This window comes from Mytilus edulis, chromosome 9, assembly GCF_963676685.1.
Source record: "Mytilus edulis chromosome 9, xbMytEdul2.2, whole genome shotgun sequence".
Taxonomy (NCBI): Eukaryota; Metazoa; Mollusca; class Bivalvia; order Mytilida; family Mytilidae; genus Mytilus; species Mytilus edulis.
This window is the reverse complement of record NC_092352.1, coordinates 60,678,467-60,704,816: the sequence shown is the minus strand read 5'-3', so window position 1 is coordinate 60,704,816 and position 26,350 is coordinate 60,678,467. Positions and strand designations below refer to the sequence as shown.

The 26,350-nt window shown below is 31.2% G+C and overlaps 1 protein-coding gene across 5 annotated transcripts in view; it reads right to left on the bottom strand.

Moving 5' to 3' along the window:
- Positions 1-562: 562 nt before the first annotated feature.
- Positions 563-26,350, bottom strand: part of LOC139488716 (atrial natriuretic peptide-converting enzyme-like) — a 77,813-nt gene continuing 52,025 nt past the window's right edge. For 4 of the 5 annotated variants that reach the window (XM_071274539.1, XM_071274538.1, XM_071274537.1 and 1 more), the window contains 15 exons: positions 23,852-24,006; positions 21,487-21,519; positions 20,175-20,411; positions 17,321-17,419; positions 15,454-15,717; positions 14,395-14,538; positions 13,450-13,557; positions 11,188-11,304; positions 10,257-10,389; positions 8,721-8,834; positions 7,136-7,188; positions 6,165-6,345; positions 5,396-5,667; positions 3,847-4,004; positions 563-3,348 (listed from right to left, as the gene is read on the bottom strand). In XM_071274539.1, the coding sequence (XP_071130640.1) occupies positions 3,175-3,348; positions 3,847-4,004; positions 5,396-5,667; positions 6,165-6,345; positions 7,136-7,188; positions 8,721-8,834; positions 10,257-10,389; positions 11,188-11,304; positions 13,450-13,557; positions 14,395-14,538; positions 15,454-15,717; positions 17,321-17,419; positions 20,175-20,411; positions 21,487-21,519; positions 23,852-24,006 (2,242 nt within the window). In that variant the 3' untranslated portion in view covers positions 563-3,174. The remainder of the gene's footprint in view (positions 3,349-3,846; positions 4,005-5,395; positions 5,668-6,164; positions 6,346-7,135; positions 7,189-8,720; positions 8,835-10,256; positions 10,390-11,187; positions 11,305-13,449; positions 13,558-14,394; positions 14,539-15,453; positions 15,718-17,320; positions 17,420-20,174; positions 20,412-21,486; positions 21,520-23,851; positions 24,007-26,350) is intronic. The other variant, XR_011656068.1, reaches the window with a different exon arrangement.

Here is a 26,350-nt window from a genome sequence, read left to right as displayed (position 1 = left end):
TACAAAATTTGAATCCTGGTACCTATGCTTAATTTATTATAGGGGGTAAAGCAAGTGGGATCTGGAAAAACAGAAAGAAAGGAGTGAAAAAAGAAGTGCATTCCCCTGTCACCCACTTATATTTGAAAGGCACACGTCTTAAAAAAAACTCTGTCTAAAACATTTGTTTTTATGTTTACTCTTATTTAAAAAGCTTTAAGTGCGTAATGTCAAGAACCCATATTTCTTTACAATAATATTCATGATATTGAATTTGCCCGACGTAATACGGCGGGTTAAATTTGCTGGATCACATGATTATGGTCCGTAAATAGACATGTTTGTCACTCTTCCGCCACACGTTAATCTGACATTGAGCTCACCCGTCTTTCCTCTTTCATCTGTAGTAAATAAAATAATTCAATACTAATATAACAGGAACAAAAACAACAAAATCTTCAGTCTTTTTTTTTTTTAAAGAAGTCGGGATTCTCTCCCCTCCCGCCGAACAAAAAAGGCAACCACGCTATCAAAACACAACATATATGGTTGGATTGAATAGAGATATTGAATAAATTAATAGTTTTGTACATTTATTGTTTATTAGATGAAAGAATAACGGTACATACAACTTATGATATTTTGGGTATAAAACAATGCAATCTTTACCGTTTGTTTATGTTATGTACAAAGCAAAAGTAAATAATATTCACAGAATAATTATACAACATTAACAGGTGTTTCAGTTAATAATGACACATGATTATAAATTAAAATGTCTTTGATATAATTTTATATGAACATTTAATACAACAAAACTGATATGCAAAAGAAATATAAAGACTGTTTGCACTGAGAAAAAAGGCGCTATTTGAGAGATGATATCAATGATAATCATTTTTTAAATTTAAATTTTTAATACGCTTACTTATACGTCATCTAAAAGTCCTGTGAATAATTGAGCGCATAGAATATAATTTTCTGGTTTGCACTGATATATTTAAAATGCAGTTGTGCAAAATTGTATGCGGCATAGCTGTATTACCAACAATTTTGATTTTGTAAACTAATCAAATTTTTAGATGTTTTGTGTCCATAGTAAAAGAAAAAAAAACGTAGTACATTATGAGAAATGAAGTACAAATGCTACCCATGATAACAGATTTATTACATATACATTCAAAAAGTGTTTTAAACTGGCTCCATCATGTGCATCCATCCATCTACTATTCACGTTAACTCAACCATTCTTACAAACAGTTCAGCAGTTAAACAAGAGGCTCTCAAGAGCCTGAATTGCTCACCTTAATTCTTTTGTTTAAATCTCTCATTAATGATTATTTTGGCTTTTCAATTTATTTAAATGTTTTTTGGATCGTCCTATTTTCTTCAAAAGCCAAAAAAAATAATCATTTTCTCCTATGTTCTATTTTAGCGATAGGAGCTATGTTTCTTGACATACAAGGAAATAAAATATAAAATTTATACTAGATACTCTGAAACTCATTTAGCCTAAGTTTAGCTGAAATTGATACAGCAGTTTCAAAGGAGAAGATTTTTTAAAGTAAGTCAACATGATGAACAAATTGTGAAAAACGTCTTTAAAGGGCAATAACTCCATAAGTGGTCAATTGACAATTTTGGTCAATTTGACTTAATTGAAGATCTTACTTTGCTGAACATTATTGCTGTTTACAGTTTATTTCTATCTATAATTATATTCAAGATAATAAACAAAAACAGCAAAATTTCCTTAAAATTATCAATTCAAGGGCAGCAACCCAACAACAGGTTGTCTGATTCATCTGAAAATTTCAGGGCAGATAGATCTTGACCTGATAAACAATACTACCCACGTCAGATTTGCTCTAAATGCTTTGGTTTTTGAGTTATAAGCCAAAAACTGCATTTGACCCCTATGTTCTATTTTTAGCAATGGCGACCATGTTTGTTGATAGTAATCTTTTACAAAAATCTTCTCCTCTGAAACTACTGGGACAAATTAATCCAAATTTGGCCACAATCATTTTTTGGGTGTTTAGTTTAACAAATGTGCCTGGTGACCCGGCAATTCAACCAAGATGGCTGCTACGGCTAAAAATATAACATAGGTGTAAAATGCAGTTTTGGCTTATGACTCAAAAATCAAAGCATTTAGAGCAAATCTGACGGGGTTAAATTGTTTATCAGGTCACGATCTATCTGCCCTGAAATTTTCAGATGAATTGGACAACCGGTTGTTTGATTGCTGTCCCCTAAATTGGTAATTTTAAGGAAATTTTCCCGTTTTTTGTTATTATCTTGAATATTTTTATAGATAGAGACTAACTGTAAACAGCATTAATGTACAGCAAAGTAAGACCTAAATTTATGTCAACATTACCAAAACGGTCAATTGACCCCTAAGGAGTAATTGTCCTTTATAGTCAATTTTCATAAAATTTGTAAATTTTTACTAACATTTCCCACTGAAACTACTGGGCCAAGTTCATTATAGATAGAGATAATTGTAAGCAGCAAGAATGTTCAGAAAAGTAAGATGTACAAACACATCACAATCACCAAAACACAATTTTGCCATGAATCCATCTGCTTCCTTTGTTTAATATTCACATAGACCAAGGTGAGCGACACAGGCTCTTTAGAGCCTCTAGTTATCTTATTGTCATCACAGGATAAGGTCTTATAAATCCCTAGCTTTTATAATGAACATCCAGAAAAGCGCGACGAACGCATGCATTTCATAATTGTATTATATTAAACATTATTTGTCGATTTTGTTTTAATTTTAAGAGGATCTATAACATCTATAAAACTTTTAAAATCTCTCAAAACATTCTTTCAAACGTCATTGTATCTAGTGTTCTTATATTTCAAAATTCCATACTGCAATATCCCACTTGATCAATAATAATATTTTTATAGTATAAACACCTTTTTTGAGACTTCATATGCACTATTTCAAATTGTCTTCATATCAAGGTATTCATTATAAATGTGTATATTATCATATACAGTATCGTGCTTTTTGCACTTCAGGATTAGAAAGAACAAGTAGGCGCGGTCTAATATATTGCTTATGATAATGACTTCTACTAGTACTGGTCTATAGTTAATCTGGGTAGTAAAGTTGTCAGTTTATAACGTTATGTTGTCTATGGTGTATATGATAAAAATAAATTAAAAGTTTTAATATCATCCAACAGCCCCTTTCGTAGTCTCTCGGACCCAGTCGACATACAGTGGTACTTCAGTATATACACCTGGAACGTTTACAGCACATCCTATACCCCAAGAAATAACTCCGGCTAGGTACCAAGTATCTAGTGTTGCGTTTTTGGAACACAATAATGGTCCACCGCTATCACCCTGTAACAAGATCAAAAAGTAGATATAACATAGAGGGGAAAGCCTTTGGTCAAGATAGATATATGCATAATCGATAAAAGGTTTTACATTTTATATAAATGTTTTTTTTAAACATTCATGTTAGACATAACACATGTTGATGTTCTATTCATTTGAATTACATAAAATTGTTGGCACATGCGTATTCATCCCCAGGTTAAGGTTAAACTGAAGTTGGCAGGAATACGGATTCAAATGAATCAAATAATTGACTTGCAATCCAACTATACATTAGCAATGTCAACGTTTTTTCATAATTGAACCCAACTGACTCCTAATACCGAAACCTTATTTCATAATTCCGCTGATATAAATGATTGAAGCAAACAAAATCTTAATAAATCTTCAAAATAGAAATTAATGCCCATATCGTTTATCTAAATTGTCCTGTTATTGATATGTTATAGCTAATTATTCAATAAATTGTCGAAATCAATAAAGTGTCTATAGTATTCTAACCTGACATGCATCATGGGCAGGTCCTCCACTAGCACATATCATATTATCTGTCAGTTTGTATGATGACTTCACTGGAGAGTTTTCTATTGCATTGTTACAGGAATCCCAATTTTCAATGTTCAAAGTAACTTCCTTTAATGCTCTTTCATAGTCAGTTGCTGAAAAATAACAATTTGAAATATTGATATAAACACCACATCAGGGCAAACGTTTAAAGAATGAAAAATATGGTTTATCGTTGTTAAGATTTTGAAACATAATATGTATCTGAAAATGTTTTCTTAACTTTACAGCAACAATTCTCATATATTTTACGAATATCATCAATTTCACCTTGAAAATAGTATAATTAGAGACAATGAAGCGACCAATGACTAAATATATAATCTTAATGGAAACACTATGATTTTTTTTCATGCCAAACAATTCCCTTTTTTATACATCCCGTCATTGTGTTATTGTGCTCTAGTAATGTTTTCTTTTCTTTTATTTCGTGTTTGTTAATAATGTTCATATTCTGAGCTTCACTGATGAGTCTTAAGGCGACTTGCATATCAAATTAAAAAGCCTGGTACCTTTGATTAAACTATTATTAAACAATGTTGAATGCTGGACCACTAATTTTATCCGACTGTCATATAAGTGAGTGATTGAGCTAGCTATAAAACCAGGTATACTGATAAGAAAAAGCCTGAACCAAAGCAAATAATATTTGAACGTTGTTATCCATCCGCTTGATGTGTTCGACCTTTTAATTTTGCCTTTTGCTTAGAGACTATCCGTTTAGAAATTCCTCCGAGTCCGGTGTTTTTCTTATTTTACTTTTTTCTAGTCCTTTAAAATGTTACTTTTAATCTGAACATCATAACGTCATTAAAAGTATTTACGAGTTTTTATTTGGATTCTTTTGGTTCAACAAATTTTGTTTAAGTCATGTTTTATACAACTTTGTGTGTATATAATGCAACATGTCAATAAATGGTATATTCAACAATGGTAGTTTGGAATGATTCTTTCAATAACTTAAAAAATGTAAAAGAAATAACAAAAATACCTTACTCCAAGTAAAATTTAAAATTGAAAGCCACTTATCAAATAGACAAAATCATAAGTTCAAACACATCAAACGACAGGAAAATAAATAGACCTTCTCATAGAGTTGTTTCCGTTGAAATTAAATATTGTAAGTCATACATGAATCAAGAAAATGTATTAAATACGTCTTAATTGATTAAAAATAAACCGTTATATATAGATAAAAAACACAACAGTAACATTGTCATGAACTGATGTCATTAAGCTATAATATAACACAACTCAGTTGAAATACTGTCTTTTATGTTCACAATACTACAGTGAAACCTGGCTAAACCGAATCCTGCTTAAACCGAAAACCTGTATAAACCAAACATTTTCTAAAGCACCGTCATATCAAATTATATGTGTTGTGAATCTGATAAAACCGAACATCGGCCAAAACCGAACAAAATCTTATGTCCCGAAGAGGTTTAGTTTAAACAGGTTTCCATTGTATTAGCAAGAAATTTACCTGTTTCATCTTTTCTACCCCATCCGACCGCATAACATCTTGTTCCGGCTGGTGTCACATGAGTAGGATCAGGCAGACATATAGGACGGAGGTAGTCATTAAAATAAACAGGTTCGTCTAATTCTATCAATGCTATATCATTGTCTACTGTGATAGGGTTGTACTTTGGATGTGGGTAGAGATTTTTAGCTTTTCTGACTTGACGATACGCTGAATATGCATATCGTCTAGTTGCTCCTATCTTCAATGTTATTGTCGATGCATCCTTATTTCTAAATAGCCAAAAATATGTATGTAGTGAAATGTTATGATAGTCTATACATTGCACATTGCAAGACCGTTGAAAAGAAATTGAGTGCATGCATATTGTAATATTGGAAAACGTAAAAATCTTCCATTAAAGATTTACGGATTTTGAATGACTTTTAAACTATATAGGACTCATTTGTTAAATTGTATTTGTTTGTGAATTCCTTATTTTGGTTTAATTATTCTTTACGATTCTTTCATCATGTCTTTTCGGCGTCTGTTACTTTATGTCTTAAAATTTGCCAAACACCTGATAATTTCTTACCAATCTTTATTAACAAATTATTTTAAGGAATATGGCGAAAATTAACACATCGTGTAATTGATCTATTTTGCAAGTGTCAATATTTTCAATAAGTTACAAGGAAAGCATTATTCCGCAAGACTTGCACACTTATTTCAATATTTACCCAAATTTATTGTTTAAAATAGTAATGTTTAAATAATATAAATATCTTACCCGCCTACACAGTGACCAGCAGTCATGACCCAGCTGTGGCCTATCAAACTTGCTCCACAGTAATAAGCTTCATTTTCACCGCCGTGTAATGAAATCTGGGAAGGCCATGTTCCGGGGTCGACTTCAATGCCATTCACAATTCGTAATTGAGACGGATGTTTTGCCGGTCTGTTACCACATACTAGAATAATAAATGGAAACTCAGACATTGAAAAATACCACACACAGTGGTGTTATAATTCGTTGGGATGGAACAAGAGACTAAAATAAGAATTACTTCTTACTTAATTTGGCTTTTTTTTTTTTTTTTTTTTTTTACTTTTTTGGATTCGAGCGTCACTGTTGAGTCTTTTGTAGACGAAACGCGCGTCTGACGTATATATAAAATTTAGTCCTGGTATCTATGATGAGTTTATTTAATGGGAATCTATATTTTATCACATATTTTATGTCAATACTTTGCTAATTATGAAACGCGATCGATATGTGTTGTTAAACCTGCTTGTCACGACAAACCCATTTTTGTAAATATAAATTAATTATATTTTTAGAAAAATGCTTTATGGATGGACACAGAACCGAATGTAAGGAAGACAATAAAACAATTATTAATTTGAATTGTCATGTAGAAAAAACAGTATTTTTGTGATTTTGATGCTGTTTCTATGTCGTTTATCTCCAATTTATTTGATTAAAATTTAAAAAGAAAAATCAATGATCGCACTTTTATACTCATGCTTGTAATTAAGAATGAAGCATAATTTGAAACATGTAAAACTTCCTTTTTCAGTTGTTGAATCAGGGTCGGATCCAGTAACTTTTAGCAAGAGAGATAAAGCAGGATAAAGGAGTGTTTTTCCAAACATGTATCTTTTTTTAAAAGCATTGATCGTCAAAACAATGGTTCCCCTGTATCCTCCACTATATATATATTACTTAATATTTTCACAATAAGATAATAGTTGGTTTACCTGCATTTTCACAGGACAAATGAACAACTTTTCCACTGGTACAGCTAGCAACACTGTAAGTGAAAACGTTAAAATTAATAAATATCACAATATATACAATAGAAAGAATAATTAAATTCCTTTTTTTTAATTATGGATATTAAACATAACAATCGTATTTTTTTCTTTTTCTTTTTAACAAACTCATAGCTTGCCATCCATACAAAGTTGGAAAAATACAAACAAACTAAAAGAAACTAAATGTTTAATATATATATATGATGTCTATTTAAAAAATACATCAAGCTTTCATGTCCAATTTACAAAAAAACAACATATGTTGATTTTGTAAATTTTACAATTCTTAAGTTGATATGTAATTACCATAACTTCAATTGGTATTTAGACAAAGCAATACCTACATAACTACTTACAAACAAGAATGTGTCCCAAGTACACGGATGCCCAATCTGCACTATCATTTTTTACGTTCAGGGGACCGTAAAAATGGGATAAAATCTCTAATTTGGCATTTAAATGAAAAGGTCATACCATAGGGAACCTATTTATTAAGTTTCAAGTTGATGGGATTTCAACTTCATAAAAAAAAAACCTCGACCAAAAAATTTAACATGAAGTGGGACAGATGGACAAACGGACGAACACACAGACCAGAAAACATAATATCCATAAATGGGGCATAAAAAGTATTAACAGTAATACCGAATTCTAGTGTAAAAAGAGTGAAGTCCAAAAAACCTGATAAAATAAACCAACAGAAAGAAAATTAACTTTTTCAATATTTCCAAACATCATCCAATCACAAAAATATTTTGATTATCTCCCTTTTATATAATATATAATGATATAAGACATAAATGAAGAATGTTGCATCTCTGTAAACATGGTAAACGTCTGGATTTTTGTTGTGAATATTGAGCAATCGGTGTTGACATGAATATCAATTATATTTCCTAATACTCTTGATAACTATTTACACCACTTGGTCGATGCCACTGCTGGTGTTGACATGAATATCAATTATATGGTCATTTGTATACATTTCCTGTTACAAAACTTTGAATTTTTCGAAAAACTAAGGATTTTCTTATCCCAGGAATAAATTACCTTAGCCGTATTTGGCATAACCCATAGGAATTTTGGATCCTCAATGCTCTTCAACTTTATACTTGTTTGGCTTTACAACTATTTTGATCTTAGCGTCACTGATGAGTTTCATGTACACGAAACGCGCGTCTGATGTATTTAATTATAGTCCTGGTACCTTTAATAACTATTGACATAGATAAAGGCAGATGTGGTGTGAGTGCCAATGAGACAACTCTACATGCTTGTTTATGTCAGAAATGCTTAAAATACTAAGGATTTTCTATAAAGTAAAGTAGAATGCCTTATCAGAATATGTCAAAACCTTTCGGAATGTTGTGTCGTTAATAGTCTCTAACTTCATACTTAATTTTGCCTTTTCAATGTTATGATCCGAGCGTCATTGATAAGTCATTTGTAGACAAAACTGTCGTCTGTCGTACAAAATTTTGATCCTGGTATCTAGGATAAGTTTATTTGATGCTGGTATTATACTTACGATTTTTGTAGGTAGGATTGAAGAGCCATAGTGTCAGAACCATTCTTCAGATCTATATGTATAACTGACTTTAGGTTTTGACCTGGATTTGTCGCTTCGAATGATTTGGTATCTCTTAAAAAATAGGTTAATGGTACGAATTAATAATAAGAAGTAGCGACCAGAAATAAACTGTTTACAAAAATGAAAGACAATACAATATCATCGATATTTGTCATCACATATAAACCTTGATCCACACAAAAATATCAACTTCGAACAAATAAGTGATTTCATTAAATATCTATATATATTAAATATTAACATTTATAAAAAAAACTTGTATAGTTACGACGATCAATTGAGGTAATTTTGTAAGGATTTGTTGTAATTTTACTGTCAAATGTTATATATTTATGGATTTCCGATCATTTGGTGACAAGCTTGATTGAGGGAGAAAAAATGGAGAATCCTTGCAGATAAATCGAAGTAAAACAAGATATAATCTGTTGACCGTTTTAAGAATATTATTTCTATGATATGCAATGTTTGTTTCAGTCTCGTTGAAATCTCGTTTGAATTTATAAAACATGCGATACATGTAGAAAAAAGCAATGAATTTAAAAAAAAATTAAACTTAACTTGTAAAAATATTGTGTATTCACAATAAGTCGTTTTTGAGTAAGAAGTTTTTCAAATTTTATTACCAATTAAGTAATTTTTTTAACCAAAATATTGAGAAAAAGGTTGAGGATTACAAAAAATGATTTTACCAGAAACATGTACATGTTTGTTGTTCCAAATTTCTTAGATATGTATTTTATATGCATTTTGATCTTAAAACAGAGAAAATCACAAGTTTTCAAAATTTACAGGATTGTAAATTTGACACGAAAAAGCATCAAAATATAATAACACTTCCTTATATTAACACCTACCTATAGTTTTTGTTTAAGATAAATTCATTCAAATTTTATCTTTATCTTTTGATATTTTTATTACATATAGTTTAAGAAGCCATATTTCAAAATCTTTTAAAATCCCTGTTATTTTTCATAGTTTTTTAAACAAGAAGAGTGCCAATGTTAAATGTAAGAAAAATCTAGAGAGAATTATTTCCCGCCAAATTTTCAATGGCTTATATTTCGAAAACAAGCACACGGACCCATCATTTTTTTCTGCTATTTTAGTTTCTTTATTTATATACTATCAATTTATAGCAGTCTTTTAAAAAGCTTGTTATTTTTAAACAAAGTAGCGAACCTCCTTAAAAACGTTCAGGAGCAAATCTTCTTTAATTATTTACATGTACAAATGACTTTTAAAAAAAACAATGCAAGTTAAAATCATATTTTGAATACTTCAAAATAAATGTGATACAATCTTACATATAAAGCAATATTTTGAAGTATTTTATTCAACAAATTGAAATGAAACAATTTTAGTTTAAAAATTAAAAAAAAACAGCATCGAAATAAAAAATAAAATACAACGTTTTGAAATTAATTTTTTTTATGCGATATGTTGGTTGTAAAATGGCTAAGCAAATGAACGTACTTGTAGCCCAGCTGATTACAGACCATATCACTGAATGTTGCATTCCAGTCATCAGAACAAACCTCCTGCCAATGTGAACTAACACCATCTTTAACTAGTAAAATGCCCGAGTTTGTACCATTTCCAAGTCTAACTAAAACCAAATTAAAAACAATCATAGAGAAAATGTTGAATATCGTGATAATTAAACATTTAGCATGCCGCATTTAGGACAATATTTGGTGTTAACTATGCTTTATACCCATTGGTGGTCTTCGTCTGTTATCTGATCTTTGGTTGAGTTGTTGTCTCTCTGACACATTCCCAATTTTCATTCTCAATTTTATTACAATCATTATGGAAATATCGAATACACTTTTTACAAAATAATATTACGAAGTTTGCACCATTCAAAATGATACCTGAAGGGTTTCTTTCAACACTTTTTAAGCGGTTGCTATGCGTGAAACAGCTACGATACAACGGTATGACACAGCAAACATGGTTTGGTATAGAAAAAGTACGCGAAGCAAAGAATCTTATAAAACTGATAAAAATATTAGTTTAATTTTTGAAACAACGTTGAAAATAAAACAAGTTACTAGCTAAGTTAAACGAAATTCGATATCATATAAAGAATTAAACCTTAAGTTAAATAATAACAGTGAAGGTCAGAATGAAAACAAGTTCAAAGATTTAACTGAACTGTTAAAAGTAACAAGTCGTAAGGTGGTGCATAACATTAAAAGGGGATAGATAACTCTGTAAAATTCAGCTAAACGTTTTAATCTGAAATCTGAAATTTTAATATTTTGATCAAAGGGCCAAAGTTAATTTGTTGTTCAGCTTTAATGAAAATCAAACGAGCAAAATTAATTTTAGTTAGATGTTAAGTACCACCTTGGAGCTTCCTTACACTATCATTAGCAACATTTAAGCTAAATGTACATACTGCATTGTGCTTCGTCGACGTTTTCATAACAATCGCCAACACCGTCGCATACTAAATTGGTACCTATGCACTGTCCGGAAACTGGATGGCATTTTTCTTGTCCTACTGGACATTTGGCTATAAAGAGTATAAAAACATTAGCACACAAAATGCAATGATATCTGTTATGGAAAAAAATAGGTATGAATTTGTAACTTCAATTAAGATGTATTCTGGTACTTTCAATTTTCGTTTGTCTAATCAAGTCAAAAATGTTGCAAGAAATGTATCTATGAATCGAAATGTATGTCAATATAACACCATGAATTGCTTACTCTATCATTTACCGGGTCAATTAAGAGCAACTTTTGTCGTAAATTGTAATTTATTATAAATAAAAAGATCATATCAAAATGAACATGTGCGCAAAGTTACCAATCGATGTAAAACATCAATTCATGGTTAAGAAACTCAACCGAGGTTAGGTGAGGATTGGGATTCCGGTAACATGTTTAACGCCACCATATTCTGTAAGTATGTGCCTGTCCATAGCCAATAGGCATTTAGTTCTCTCGTTTGAATTGTTTTACATTTGTCATTTCAGGGACTTTTTTTAGCTGACATGTGGTATTGTTCCAGGCCGTACGCTGACCTATAGTTGTTAATTTCTGTGTCATGTAATCTCTTGTGAATAGTTGTCTCACTGGCAATCACAAACACCTCTTTTTTTATTTATATATCAACCGAAAACGTTATTCTGGCAAGGCATTGCAAGGGAAATCCGAAAATTTTCCCTCACTTTCCTTGACGAGACATAATAATCGTTGACATCAATAGCCGTGATCTTAATTTTCCGTGCTACAATCCTATTTTTCGGGAAATATCATTTGGTATACGAAAAAGTAACAACATCCAGAAAAACCTATTCTTATGACTCATTTGTAGTCTCATTTTGTTGGTCGTTTTTCCTTATGCACAAAAAAATCCTCCAACAGAAAGAACAAATGAAATCAATCTCACATACTGTTGACAGTTACCACCGATCACAAATTAGTTGACGGATAGTGTGTGTGAAATCAATATCGAAACAATTTTTCGCAGCCTAAGAACATTCCCGACAAGTGGTATGAAACGTTATTTTTTCCGAGTGTGTTTTTGTCTGATTGTGATATTTTGACTCGTAAGGCGAGGGAAGCATGCATAACAGGAGAGGCTTACTAATCCTTACTTCCCTGTATTTTATGCGATTTATCAATTGTTTTGTATATTATCCTGATTTGATTCTTGAAACTATGACATCGGTAAAGCTACTGTCGCCTAAGTTTGTCATTTTAATCTCTCTATCTAATTGAAATCTCCGTGAAAATATGACTAATTTGATTTTTTTTTTATGTTTATCCATTTCTCAATTTGAAGTGTTGCACTACGAACAGATTGGGTTTTTAAAAAAGGTGGCCATTAAGGGGGCTCCTGGGTATAAATCATTTTTTTCTAATATAGGATTTCGCTATATTTTTTTTTATATGAACTTAATCATATACTTAAAAGAAAAATGAAATAAAAAAAATGGGTCACCGTTCATTTAAGCTCACAATCTGCCTACATACATTTTTGTTACTGTCCTTTTTTTCTGTTAAACTAATAAGAGAAATAGTCTGAGGTAATATTGAAATAAAAAAATAACCTAATTACAGAAATCGCTTAAATTTTACAATTATTTAGTTTATGTACAGCTTATATGAAAACAATATTAAAAAATATAGGTCACCGATGAGTTAAAAAAGATATTTCAAATCTAATGCCAAAAAATGGCATTTTTGCATCAAATGGAGATAATATGGAGCTTTTTCAATGATATAAACATTTTAAAAGTCATCTGGGGCCAAACCGAATCGATTTGTTGGGTTGATTTTTTTACCATATTATAAAGTAATAACTACTAGTGTTATAAATAAAATTTCTAATGAAAAAATTAAGGTTCACTTTTTTGCTGAAATTTTTGTACCCGACAGCCACCTTAATGCCAGACGTATGGTCAATAATGTCATATAATGAAGAATGGAACCATTATCGTACTTCAAACAAAATGTGGTTTATATCTTGCTAATTTGAAAAAAAAATAGAAAAAAAACATTGGTCACAGAATATGTTTCCAGTTTCAGTATGTAACCAAGACAAATAATAAAAACAATAAGTTTGATTGCATGTAAAATAATGTTCAATGAGTAATAATATGGGAATATCAATATGTTGTTACAGCGACGAAGCTGTATATTGACCTACCACAGAGTTCTTCGTCTGAATTGTCTTTGCAGTCTTGATAACCATCACAAACCCACGATGACGGAATACACACATCCGTGTCACATCGTAACTGTTCAGTGGGACATGCTGCAAAATAAAATGACTTATATAAAAGTGTGTTAATGTAATTTCTTTCTTTACATATTTGGTGCAAACATTTCGAAAGTTGTTATGTAATTGTAACAAATTATTGTTCTTTTCGATTTTCTCTCTTTGTTAATCGTATATAGAATGTTGTATTATACATATAAAGTGTCCGTGTTAATGACCAAAAGAAAAACAAAAACTGCTGTTTTGAGTGTTTTATAATTGTTTCAAGCAAAGTTTAGTTAAGAACGGGTATTTTCATAGACTGGAAAGCCAAGCAATGCTAGAATTGAACGTGTTAATTAATTTACAAACAAGTATGTGTCCCCAATACGCGGATGCCCCAACCACACTATCATTTTCTATGTTTAATGGACCGTGAAAATGGGGGGAAATCTCTAATTTGGCATTAAAGTTAGAAAGATTATATCATAGGGAACATGTAACGGACGGACGGACGAACGAACACACGAACCAGAAAACATAATGCCCATACATGGGACATAAAAAAGATAAGAACCACACCTTTAGTTTCACAGCTATAACATACAGTTCACAAACTATGAAATAACAACTTATAAGGATGATCTTTATACCTGCTGTAGATCGTCACGACCTTGAATTTTTGATTATTTTTTACTCCTGTTGGTATATTCATTTTGAATAATATAAATTATTTCTAGTTCGTAAATATCGTAAAGAAACAAAATGTTCTTCCCCATGTTAATGTTGAAAACAATGTGATCTAGCATAGGCGGTTTGTTTTCCTCTGAAAATACACGTTTGTGCTTCAAAACGACAAAATGAGATACTTTTATATATAAATTGAGTTTTTACCTCCAATCTTTCTAGGTTCGTGTGCTTCGGCATACCCAATACAAATAGATGTATCATTTACGTCTGGTAGGGCGTCACAGTCAAGATTTTCTGGCCATATCATGCTGAATATGTTCATAAATACTTCACATCCAGCTTTCGTGGCTGTGAGAATTCAAAATAAACGAGAAGAACTATTAATTGAACTTGTATAAACTTTTATATACATTTTACCTATAAGAAATAAATGGTAACTCAAAATTCTCTTTAGATACTGTGTAATGTTGTATTAAGATGTTAAAATCTTTTAAAAAAAAACTGTCAATTGTAATGTTATCCTTTTTTTAGCTTCTTAAAACGTTCTTGAATGTGTAAACTGACTGCTGTCAATACATTATTTCAAAGCGGTTCACCAGTGCCACAACATATTATTTTGATCTCGCGAAAGAGTTTAGAAAATTGTCCCATTTATGCACGTTTCTCTTTGGACGTGATTTCATGTATTTCAATCTACCATAACTTTACCTTATTAAACACATATTTGTGTATTAGTTTACAAAGTATATGAGTTGTTGAACAGGCTAAGGATGTCTCAATGAATATTATTTCATATTTCCAGTATTTTTAGTCTGCATACTGTATTTATTAATACTATTCCCGTTCGCTTCTCAGTTTCAAAATAAATAGCTATTCATAAAACTAGTAAATATAAATAGGGGATTAATTAAGGAAGAAAAAAAGAAAAAAAACATATATAGTGGTCACAGTGCGCTTGTTTTCGAGATATAAGCCATTGAAATTTTGGCGGGAAATATTCTCTCTTGACTTTTCATAGCTTTATCATTAACAAGTTAAAGTTTGCAAAAACTATTAAAAAATAAATAAGATTTTATAATACTTGACAAATTGCTTGGTATTATACATGCACAAGATTTTAAAAGAGAAAAATGGTGGTCAATGGGCAAAATTGTTTAATGCATTCAAATGGATACAACCAGAGGATTCCGAAAGTATGACCAAAAAAAATCAAAACATGACAAGCGAGCAACCTTAATATATACTAAAGTCAAAGACAGATACCTTTACATAGACTTTTACACGGTGGTATGGTGTGCTGACCTACAACTTCTATACCTGTGCATTTCGGGACAAATGCTGAACAGGCAAATAAGGAAGCATGTTTATAACATCTTGTGGCGTCATCGACTGAGGTTAACAGATTCACATAATGAGCTGCTTCCCCTTCAGAAATTTCTCCAGCATAATTAGGAAAAGCTGTAGTTTTATAACCCATACTCCAACATCTTGCAAAGCTTTCATTCTTATATTCAAAACAATGGGCAGCTGAAAAAAATTAAATCATAAAATCTAATTAGAAATTATTCGATGAACGTGACTATCCATTCCTAGTAGTTTTTGTTAAAGGGTGGATATTAGTTAGATAAAAACAAACTACTATAAAGCCTTTTTGCTCTGATAAGTGCTATCAAATAATCTCAAAAGTAAGGATGAAATATATGAATTAATATATATAAAAATAAATCATGAGCCATTTGTATCAAACTATCATAATTTTATTTGAAATCAAGCATCATCGTTTTGACTAGGGTTAAGTAAAAAATATCATACATGTTGGTTAAGATCATTGCCAATACATCTAGATGTATCGAAGACATAAAGATTAATTATTAAAAATCGATTTTGTACTTACAAAAAAACTGAAACTACTCATACCCAGTTTTAATCGCTTATTTTGAAAAAGGTAACACGTTAACTTTGTTTTGTTTTGGCTTATAAATGAAGCATATATATATAATACAGTTGTCGTTCATTTAGTTAAAAAACAAAGTCCATTTGAAGGGTAAAAAAGAGAAAATGCAAGTTTACACATTGTAGGTAGCTTAGAGAGGTTACTGCATTCGACTTTGATTTATATCTTATTTTGACATTAAATTAAAAAGATCATATAATACGGAACATGTGTATAAAGTTTCAAGTTGATTGGACTTCAACTTCGTCAAAAACAACCTCGACCTAAAAATTTAACCTGATGCGGGATAAGCGAACAGACGAATAAACGTACAGACCAGAAAACATAATGCCCATAAATGGGGCATAAAAATGTTTGCAATGTTATTATGTAATACTAGAACACACCCGTGATATCGCGGGTCCGTGACTGAATTAAATTATATAACCATGCGTAACCCTTATTTAAGTATTGGTATTGTCATCTGATAAAGTCATGCCGATTATAAGATGCTCAGTTTTCTCTGCTTTCAAAATCTTTCGGTTTGAACCCGTCGACCTGGAACTTATCAATTATTGGTAATATTAATTACTTGGAAAACAAAAGGTCCTGGATTGATTGATTGTTGGTTGCTTTACGCCGTATTAGCACAAAAAGGCTATATCGCGGCGAAAAGGTCCTGGAATGGAGTGTTTTTAATCAACAGCATTGTCCTATATTAGTTAATAAATAAAGTTGAATTCTTTTATTTGTTGTTTTACGTCATGCCCGCTATCAAATTGAAAACTGTACCTATATGCCTTATTTTAAGTCCAGATTTTTAGAATTCGTATTGTTATCTTAGAAAGTCTTACCACAATAGGGAACAATTTGACAATGCTTGAATTGATTATGACCCGTGTATATAGCATATTAATCCTGAATACACCGTTTAGTGGTGCGCCTGTCAGATGCGGAACGTACAGATAAGGTAAGAGGTAACAGGTGAATATACTATTGGTATCGGTATCGGACTCGACCCGAATTATTGGCAATATTAGTTACGTGGAAAACAAAAGGGCCTGGAGTGGTGTAATTTTTAATCTACACCTTTGTACTATATTAGTTATATATAAAGTTAAATTCTTTGATTCGTCGTTTTTACGTGATGACGGCTGACAAATTGGACCTGGTAATTTTAGTATTATAGATACTTACGTTTATAAGGATTAACTGCACAGACTGAGGGATCATTTGAATCTGGTAGCGTATCACAGTCAACTGGGAATGTTTGATTTACACAACCATCTTTTACATCTATAAAATAATCACCAATACCTACTTTTAGAGTTGTATGATTTATATCATGAATATCACGAAGATTGAATTCTTTACGGAAATGTATACGATAGGTCTTTATGATGTACAATTAACATTTAATTTGTTTGTCTCATTCTGTGTAAATATTAGGTGGTTCTGTCTAATACATAAAGAATGAGGTACGATAAGAGCCATCAATTGGCTCCTTTAACTGTAAACGTGTTCATTCCTTTTAAAGTTATGTGTTATTTTTCGCGAAGTCAATAGGATGATTTAATCTCTAGACACGCGAGTGTATACATTCTAGTTTTGCTGTCACTATTCAACAAATCTTTTGCAAAACGAAAGTTTGACCAAAAGCCTAAGCCAAAAATATTATAAATGCTAAGTTCATTTCTTTGATTACGAAAAAGTATAAAAAGATATCGATTTTAGCAAAAAATTGCCTATAGCTAAATACAAATGAGAGGCTTTGAAAACAAGACGAGTTCGGCAGTTTTTATAGTTGAGCGTTTAAGGTTGTACCCGACACCTTCACTAAAATTAATTTGGCTCGTTTAACTTTCATAAAATGTTGATAAAATATTTACTTTGATCCTTTGACAAAAACATAAAAATTTCAAAAAATTTGAAACAACCATTTTATCAGAAAAAATACACTGGTTATATAGCAGTTTGACAAACACTAATTTTGATCATTGAGAGGCTTAATATTCCCTTAACAACACAACGAAATTAAAACGTTTAGCGGATTTTAAAGAGTTCTCTCCCTGTAGTGTAATGTACCACCTTAAGACAGGAATGTTGAAGCATTGCATTATATATGTTTAATGGGTTCAATTACAATAATGGACCTACGTATAATTGACAGCTGCCTAATGTCATGCAACAATATTTTGGTTTGAAAAGATGTATTATAATTTTTAAAAAGATGTATTATAATTTTTGAAAAGATGTATTATAATTTTTGAAAATCATATATTTAAATTATTTTCAAAAGTAAAAGGACTAAATGTACCCCTATCATACCTTCTGCTTTTATAATGTTTATAGAAATGTCATAATTTTACATTGGACATTTTTAATTTAGTTAACGGAAAACAGATCCCATGTTTTAAATATAAAGATTTATTTGTTTACTTATCTTAGATATTTATCAAAATTAGATACTTTAACTCTCTAATTCTGAGTTTGAAAATATCAAGTTGATAGATATCGGTATCAACTAGAATGTATGGTAGAATCTTCTACTAAATCTAATATGTATGCATAGATAAATCAATTACATTTTATTGTTTACATCTAGATTCGAATATTCCTAACGATTTCATGAACGTATTCCATAGAAGATAGCTACAAACAGAATGTATCTCGGAAATTTACAAACCTATCAGATCAAATAACAATCAGAAGATCACAAAGCAGCCAAAGATCAATACAATAATGTTATATTTGACGTTTGATATCTCAATATAACTACAAAATAGCCATAGAGAACTCATCAGACCCGTCTGATTTTAGTACTAATGGTTGTTATCAAGACAGGTTGAAAGTCAATATCAGGTTCTACACTTAATTTACCATAGGACATAAAAAGACAATTACATTTCGACACAAATGCGAAGTGAAAGTTTGCAATTCTTACGTCAGAAGATTTATATTACATCGCCTTCTATTGTGATGTACATAAAAAGTTTTCAGAACTTTCCCAAAACAAGATTACGCGCTTTGAAAAAGGTTAAAATATTATAAACGAAAGTGATGACAAAGATGTCAGTAAAAGAAAAGTTCAGAGTACGTAAACTAGACAGTTAAATTCATCTAACATTAACATTTAACAAGAAAAGACACTCAAGAATAAACAAATGATCTTCAACAATAGACATTTAGTTGAGAACCATAGCATAATGTCGAAGTTCAAATAGATTGAATGAATAAAAATGTCAATGATTTCAACGGAGACTTCAAACGTTCGGATATCAAACGTGCAATAACGAACAAACCCATGATATAAACTTACTGACCACGTAAAAACAAAACATTTATAAAAGACACTTCGCTGTTGACATGAATATCAATAATGTGGTCATTTGTATGGATTTCTTGTTAACAAAACTTTGAATTTTTCGACAAACTAAGGATTTTCTTATCCCAGGCATAGATTACCTTAGCTGTATTTGGCACAACTTTTTGGAATTTTTGATCCTCAATGCTCTTCAACTTTGTACTTGTTTGGCTTCATAAATATTTTGATATGAGCGTCACTGATGAGTCTTATGTAGACGAAACGCGCGTCTGGCGTACTAAATTAAATTCCTGGTACCTTTGATAACTATCAAAACTGAACATTCAAAACCGAACTGACAGCGATTTCGCAATAAGATTCGAAAATAGTTCGAAACCAAACAATATCAAGATATGTCGATTTTGTATGACTGTTAATGAGACAACTTTCTTCAAGTTATAATGCTTGGTTGTAAGCAATGAAAGGCCACTATATGGCCTTCAACAATGATAGACAAACGTCTACAAAACCTACCGAACAAATAGAGACCTATCAGCCATAATGATAATATGATTCCTTGCCCCACTTTTGAATCTTTTTGGATTATAGCTTATCAACATTTTCTTCAGCCTATGATTCAAATATTTTGGCTGCAGGCATCACTGAAAAGAATTAGTGTGTGGTATTTTTAACCAACATTTTTTTTTATAAATATTGAAAGAGGATATTCACTATCTGCTAACTTACCTTCACAAAACTGACGACATGGTGGAATTCGTCGTCCATTTCGACACTCAGGTGACAACAAAGCACAAAAGAATGAGTTTGCAAATCCATAGCATTGGTTATGTAAGAAATCATTAAATTGTTCTAAATTATCCGTAAGTTCTTTTTGATTTTTATGTCCAGCAAAGTTCGGGAAAGACGTATATTTATAATCAGTTTTGTTGATACACTGCTGTAACGTTATAGACTGGCATAAACCTGAAAATAAAATAAAACTTTAAATTGTCTAATATAGATATACCAAAGATGTGTTATGAGTGCATATGAGCCAGCTCTCCATCTAAAACACTTTTAGTAAAAGTTAAACCGTTATAGGTCAAAATACGGCCTCCAATACGCACAGAGCTCATGCTACACAGCAAGTTATCAAGGCCCCAAATTGACAAGTGTAAAACAATTCAAATAGGAACGTCAACGGTCAAAACTATATATAAACGAGTTATGAGAAACCCTGATGAACAACGTCAGCAATCGACAACCGCTGAACAACAGGTACCTGACTTAAGATTGGTACAGGCAAATTCACCGAGTTTAAATGCCAACCTGCACCCTTATATGCAATAGAAGCAAAACATTACAACACTACAAACATAGTCTGTTTCAATCTCATTAACATCAGCAATCATTTTTAAGCGTTGACACTAGTTTAATTTTGTTAACACCAGCATCAGGCTTACACACAACGGACTAGATTTTTTCTAGCAATATATACGTCCATTGATATATATTTACCGAGTTTAAATGCCAACCTGGACCCTAACATGTAACAGAAGCAAAACATTACAACACTACAAACATAGTCTGTTTCAATCTCATTAACATCAGCAATCATTTTTAAGCGTTGACATTAGTTTAATTATGTTAACACCAGCATCAGGCTTACACACAACGGACTAGATTTTTTCTAGCAATATATACGTCCATTGATATATATTTACCGAGTTTAAATGCCAACCTGGACCCTAACATGTAACAGAAGCAAAACATTACAACACTACAAACATAGTCTGTTTCAATCTCATTAACATCAGCAATCATTTTTAAAGCGTTGGCACTAGTTTACTTTTGTTAACACCAGCATCAGGCTTACACACAACGGACTTGATTGCTTCTAGCAATATATACGTCCATTTATATATATTTATGTATGTTTGGTTTATTATATAATACAACTGTGGTTCTGACGATCTGTTCGACTTTTTGTTTTGCATTTCCCCTTTTTACTTCATTGAGAATAAACAAAACTAGAAAGTTGTATTATATGGTTACTTACCAGGTGAAACTGTCGTATGTATTGGCGGAGGCCCTGTAATAAATATTCATATATACTTTATTTCTCAATTGAAGTTATATCTAATGCTTTTCTAAACTGAATCTATTAATATTCAGAACTAGAAGGGCCAAAAGGCTTTAGTTATACCCTTAACATTACCTTTTGTTATATCTTATGCGAAACCTTTACTTATAATCTTAGATTTGCAAAATTCGACAAACCAGATACATTTTCTGATTGCTAGGGAAAAGGACCGTTTTCAAGCAGGCATTGAATCAAAAGACACTTAATGGTATATTTATATGATATTTTTTTTTTAATTTTATTTGCTTTAAATTTATACTTTCTAGGAATAGATTTCCCCTCTTTTTTCGTTTATGTTTATTATTTATTATGTTCATTGTATTCCTATTCTTTATATGATGTATATGACACAAAAAATATTTGATATCATTTTCAGTAAGTCTCATACTTATATGTTTCCAGGGAGAACCTTGCGATTAAAATGAAATAAAAATTTAGTCAGGCTATCACTTAATAATATATAACGTCAGTTCAGTAGATTTGTTGTTTATTGACGAATACAGAAGAAGTCATCCAATCAGTTTTTGATATACGTATGGGAAAGGAAAAATGGTAAAACAAGACTATAGATTCCAAGTCATGCATACAAAATTATAAGTTAATCACTTAAATGCGTTCATTATGAGAGATTTTGCAAATGTCAAATACGGAAGCTCCATTAGGTTTCGGTAAATCTGATTTGATTGTGATTAGATCTTACGTTGTCATTGTTCTATAATAACTCTTTTATATACAAAGTTATTTTTCTGATTTTGTGAAAGGTCCTTGACTTTGATCACCAACATAAACATTTTAATCTAGCACATATAAATTGAACCACGTGATGAGTTTCAGTCGAAAAAAATGAATCAAAGAACTATCAAAACATTTCTTATCCATCTTCAGTTTTTGATGTAGTTGACACTGCTCATTTCTTATTTGGTTTATTTCGGACAGTTTTTATATATATATTTCTTTTTGGATTTGTCATTGTTCGGCGTTCTTCAATTATATTTATTGTCTCCCTGAAATCTTCTTCTTGCTATTTTATTCTCACAACCAACTTATTTCATTCTCACAACCAAAATATAATTCATTCGTCAAATTTACGACATATTTAATCTTGTTTTTATTGAAAACACTATTTCTGAATATTTCTAAAATCATGGTGTATACCACAAGTTCATAATGCTGTTTTAGTTATACATTTCATTTTATGTGAGCAAGTTTCAAATATACGCAAGTCAATATATTGTTTGAATAATCTAATAGATTATATATAAAAACCCTATGATTCGTGCTTTCACTCGTTAATCAATCATTTCCTCAAACAATTAAAAAATGAATGAATACTAAACATATGTACAATATAACCCTCGGTTGAAATGTATTTACTTTAAATTAGTGTTTGTCCATTCACGTGTAGCTCAATATTTTGTAATTTTGCAAGCAACAAATGATATATATGTCTTACGTTGGGTGTAAAGGACGGTTGGCTTATTGTAGTAAATCATTTTATTTTAAAACAGTTTACATCAGAACTATGACAGTTTTTAAGAGCCTGTTTTCCAAGATCAACAAACAAATATTGTTATTTATAAAGACAAAAATATAAACAATAGTCCTGACAAATATAAAGAAGTTTATCATCATATTGAGCTATATAGAATATAAAAATAGGTTTTACCGAACCTTTAAGGAGTAGGTCCGGTAAGGACCGATTTTGGCCTCAAATTTCAGGTTCATCTGACGAAAGATGTTGACCACTTTTTAAACACTTAAGTGTCTATTTTATTTGATTACATTAATTTATGTGAAAGATTTTAACTAATTTAGTCATTTAAAACGCTTCGATTCAAGCTAAAATATGAAAAGTCTACCAAATATGCTGAAAAATGTCACTTTTAAGATGGTTTTTGTCAAAAATGAAAGTGGCCGCATCCGTGTTCATCCCTAACCTTTATATATGTTATGTATTATCATCAAATACATTTAAATATTTTGGATGAACACGAATGCGGCCACTTTCGTTTTACACGGAAACCGTCTATAATTTAACCAAAATGCTAAAATTTTGAAGATTTCAGTAATTTAGCATGACTTAATTGTGCCAGTTCTCGATATATGTACAGTGTATTGTCAAAAACAGCCCATATTTATGTAGCAGAAGCATTCTTCTGTCCAATAAATAACTAAAAGTATACATTTTAACAACTTTGTAAAACTGCTATATTTTGGGGCCAAAAAGGGGTTCTTACTGGACCTACTCCTTTAAAATATTTCTGTCACCTACAGTACCTACCTATTGGTAATATTTTTACATCATTTTTATCTATGAAGAACACACTTTCGTCCAACTCTGTGATGAGCAATGATTTTATGGACTCTGCTGTTGATGATTTGATATCTATAGTTGATTTAAATATTACAGTAAAATGCACTATCACACTTCCGGATCTGAAAAAAATATAATTGGCTGATTATTTGTTGCTTTACCTCCAGTTAAAATAAATAAAACACGCAGTCATACGAATAATAGAATAAAAAAGACATGGTTCTTATTGATAGGGCCAACAGTTTGTTGTTTAGTATACATCAACATTATATTTGATCTGTATTCAACAATAATCAAAATACTGCATATTTAGCCGTAAGCTAACTGCTAATTAAGATAAAATGTACAAAACAATAAATTTAAACTAATAATATGCTATCATAGATAATATATAATATATACAGACACACACTTCAATCACAGAAATACAAGATCCTGACATGAGACAGGCACATACGCCAAATGGTGGAATGAAGAAAGAAATGTTTGTTTCGTGTCTCTATTATTTTCCTGTCGGCCTCTTTAAGAGGGTTTGGGTGGGGTTAAATGATTAGAGAATAATGCCCTTACAAAATGAAGATTAGAGAATAACGGGCCAAAAAAATAAAGATTAGAGAAATGCGTGGTCTAAAAATATAATGAATATTGAATGATTAATAAAAGAAAACGCTAAACATTAAGTGTTTACAGAATTTTCCCTTCTTAGAATTTAAAGAAAACTATCAAAATTATCATTGTAAAAATAAAAAATGTGAAAACAAATTTGATAAACCTTTTTTGGTTTCGTGATAACAGACTATAGGATTAAGTCAATGTGAACTGGTTTCCGATACTTCTACTCGGAATCAGGTGCACGACAGACCATTATTGCAAAGCAATGGTTAAATTAATTAGGATTGTTGGGAGAATCTATTGTTGTTGGGGATGAGGTGAATCACAGTGTTAGTGTATTTAACACGGAAAATAACACATTAAAACCAATAGCTGGAAATGGAACTAAGGGATACAAGGATGTCACTAACACTAGTTCCCGTTTTAGCCAACCATTTGGGATTTGAACAGAAGGAAACTCTGTCTTTGTGACGGAACCAGCCTGCGGAAGAATAGCTATCGTGTCAGATTTGTTCGGAACAAGAATGTTTTTAAAAAGTCTGGGTTTACAATATAGGGCCTTTGGAATTTATGAGAAGGGAAACAAATATCCAAAGATTGATTTAAAGTCAACAATAGAGTGTGTGTACGATGCAAAATCTTTTGTACAAGAGCATGTCCAAAATGCGAAAAACGTCCAACAGCTTCATGTTAACCTGACAAATGGCCCACAAGGAACCGTGTCTAACAAAACCTGTAGATCCATACAGATACTCCACTCCGGAATAAGCGAGTTAACTAGAAATGTTCACGTGTTGTCTGCCGTTCAGTATCGCACAGAAGCCTCCACTTTGCTTACTTCTATTGTCGAAAACCTCCATGTCGTATCGCACCTCCGACACCAAACATTTTCAATGCTGGAATATGCCATGGATTTCAGCGCTATCATTCGAGAATCTCTTAAAAGAGTATCTGTTTAGTCTGTAAAGTATTTCACACACCCAAACTCCTACTATCCCGTTCCTAACCGCAACATGCCTTTATCATACGTTTTCGACATTAAATTTGACTTGGAAATAAAGAAGGTATCTAAAACTGATGTAGTGGCAATGAAATCATGGATAGAAAATTACCGACCCATTAGAAAAAGAAGCGTCAGAGATGAAACAACCAAAGACAAAGCTGGCACTTTACCAATTTCTTTATACCGGAATCAGGACATTCAAAACAGGGGGCATATTGAATTCAGAATAAGCAATGAAGTGCGTGTTACAGAAGAGACAATGAATAAACCAAACGAAATTTTAGTTGATGAAATTTTAGATGACTCCGATAATTCAGATGAATATGACTCATCCAGCAGTAGTGATGATAGCCATGATACACAGGAACAAACTGAAAATGAAAACATTGGTCATATCAGTAACTGTAGGTCAGGTCGTGTTATAAGGGCCACTGTGAGATTAGACTTGTAAGAGACGCATAAGGATATTTTATTGTTGTATAATTGTTCATATATGTTAACTCAAAAAAGGCACAATGAAACTGTATTGTTAGTTTTCTCGTTTAAATTGTTTTACATTTGTCATTTGGAAGCCTTTTATAGCTGATTATGCGGTATTGGCTTCGCTCATTGTTGAATGCCGTACAGTGACCTATAGTTGTTAAGTTCTGTGTCATTTGGTCTCTTTTAAATAGTTGTCTGATTGGCAATTACACCACATCTTCTTTTTTATATGTAATCACCATTCTCATTCATTTAAAAAAATGTTTTTTACTTTTTTTTTTAAAGATTAAAGAAAACTGGGGAAAAAATTAGAGAATAATGCATAAAAAATCACTTTTAAAGAATAGACTTATTTTTTGAAGATTAGA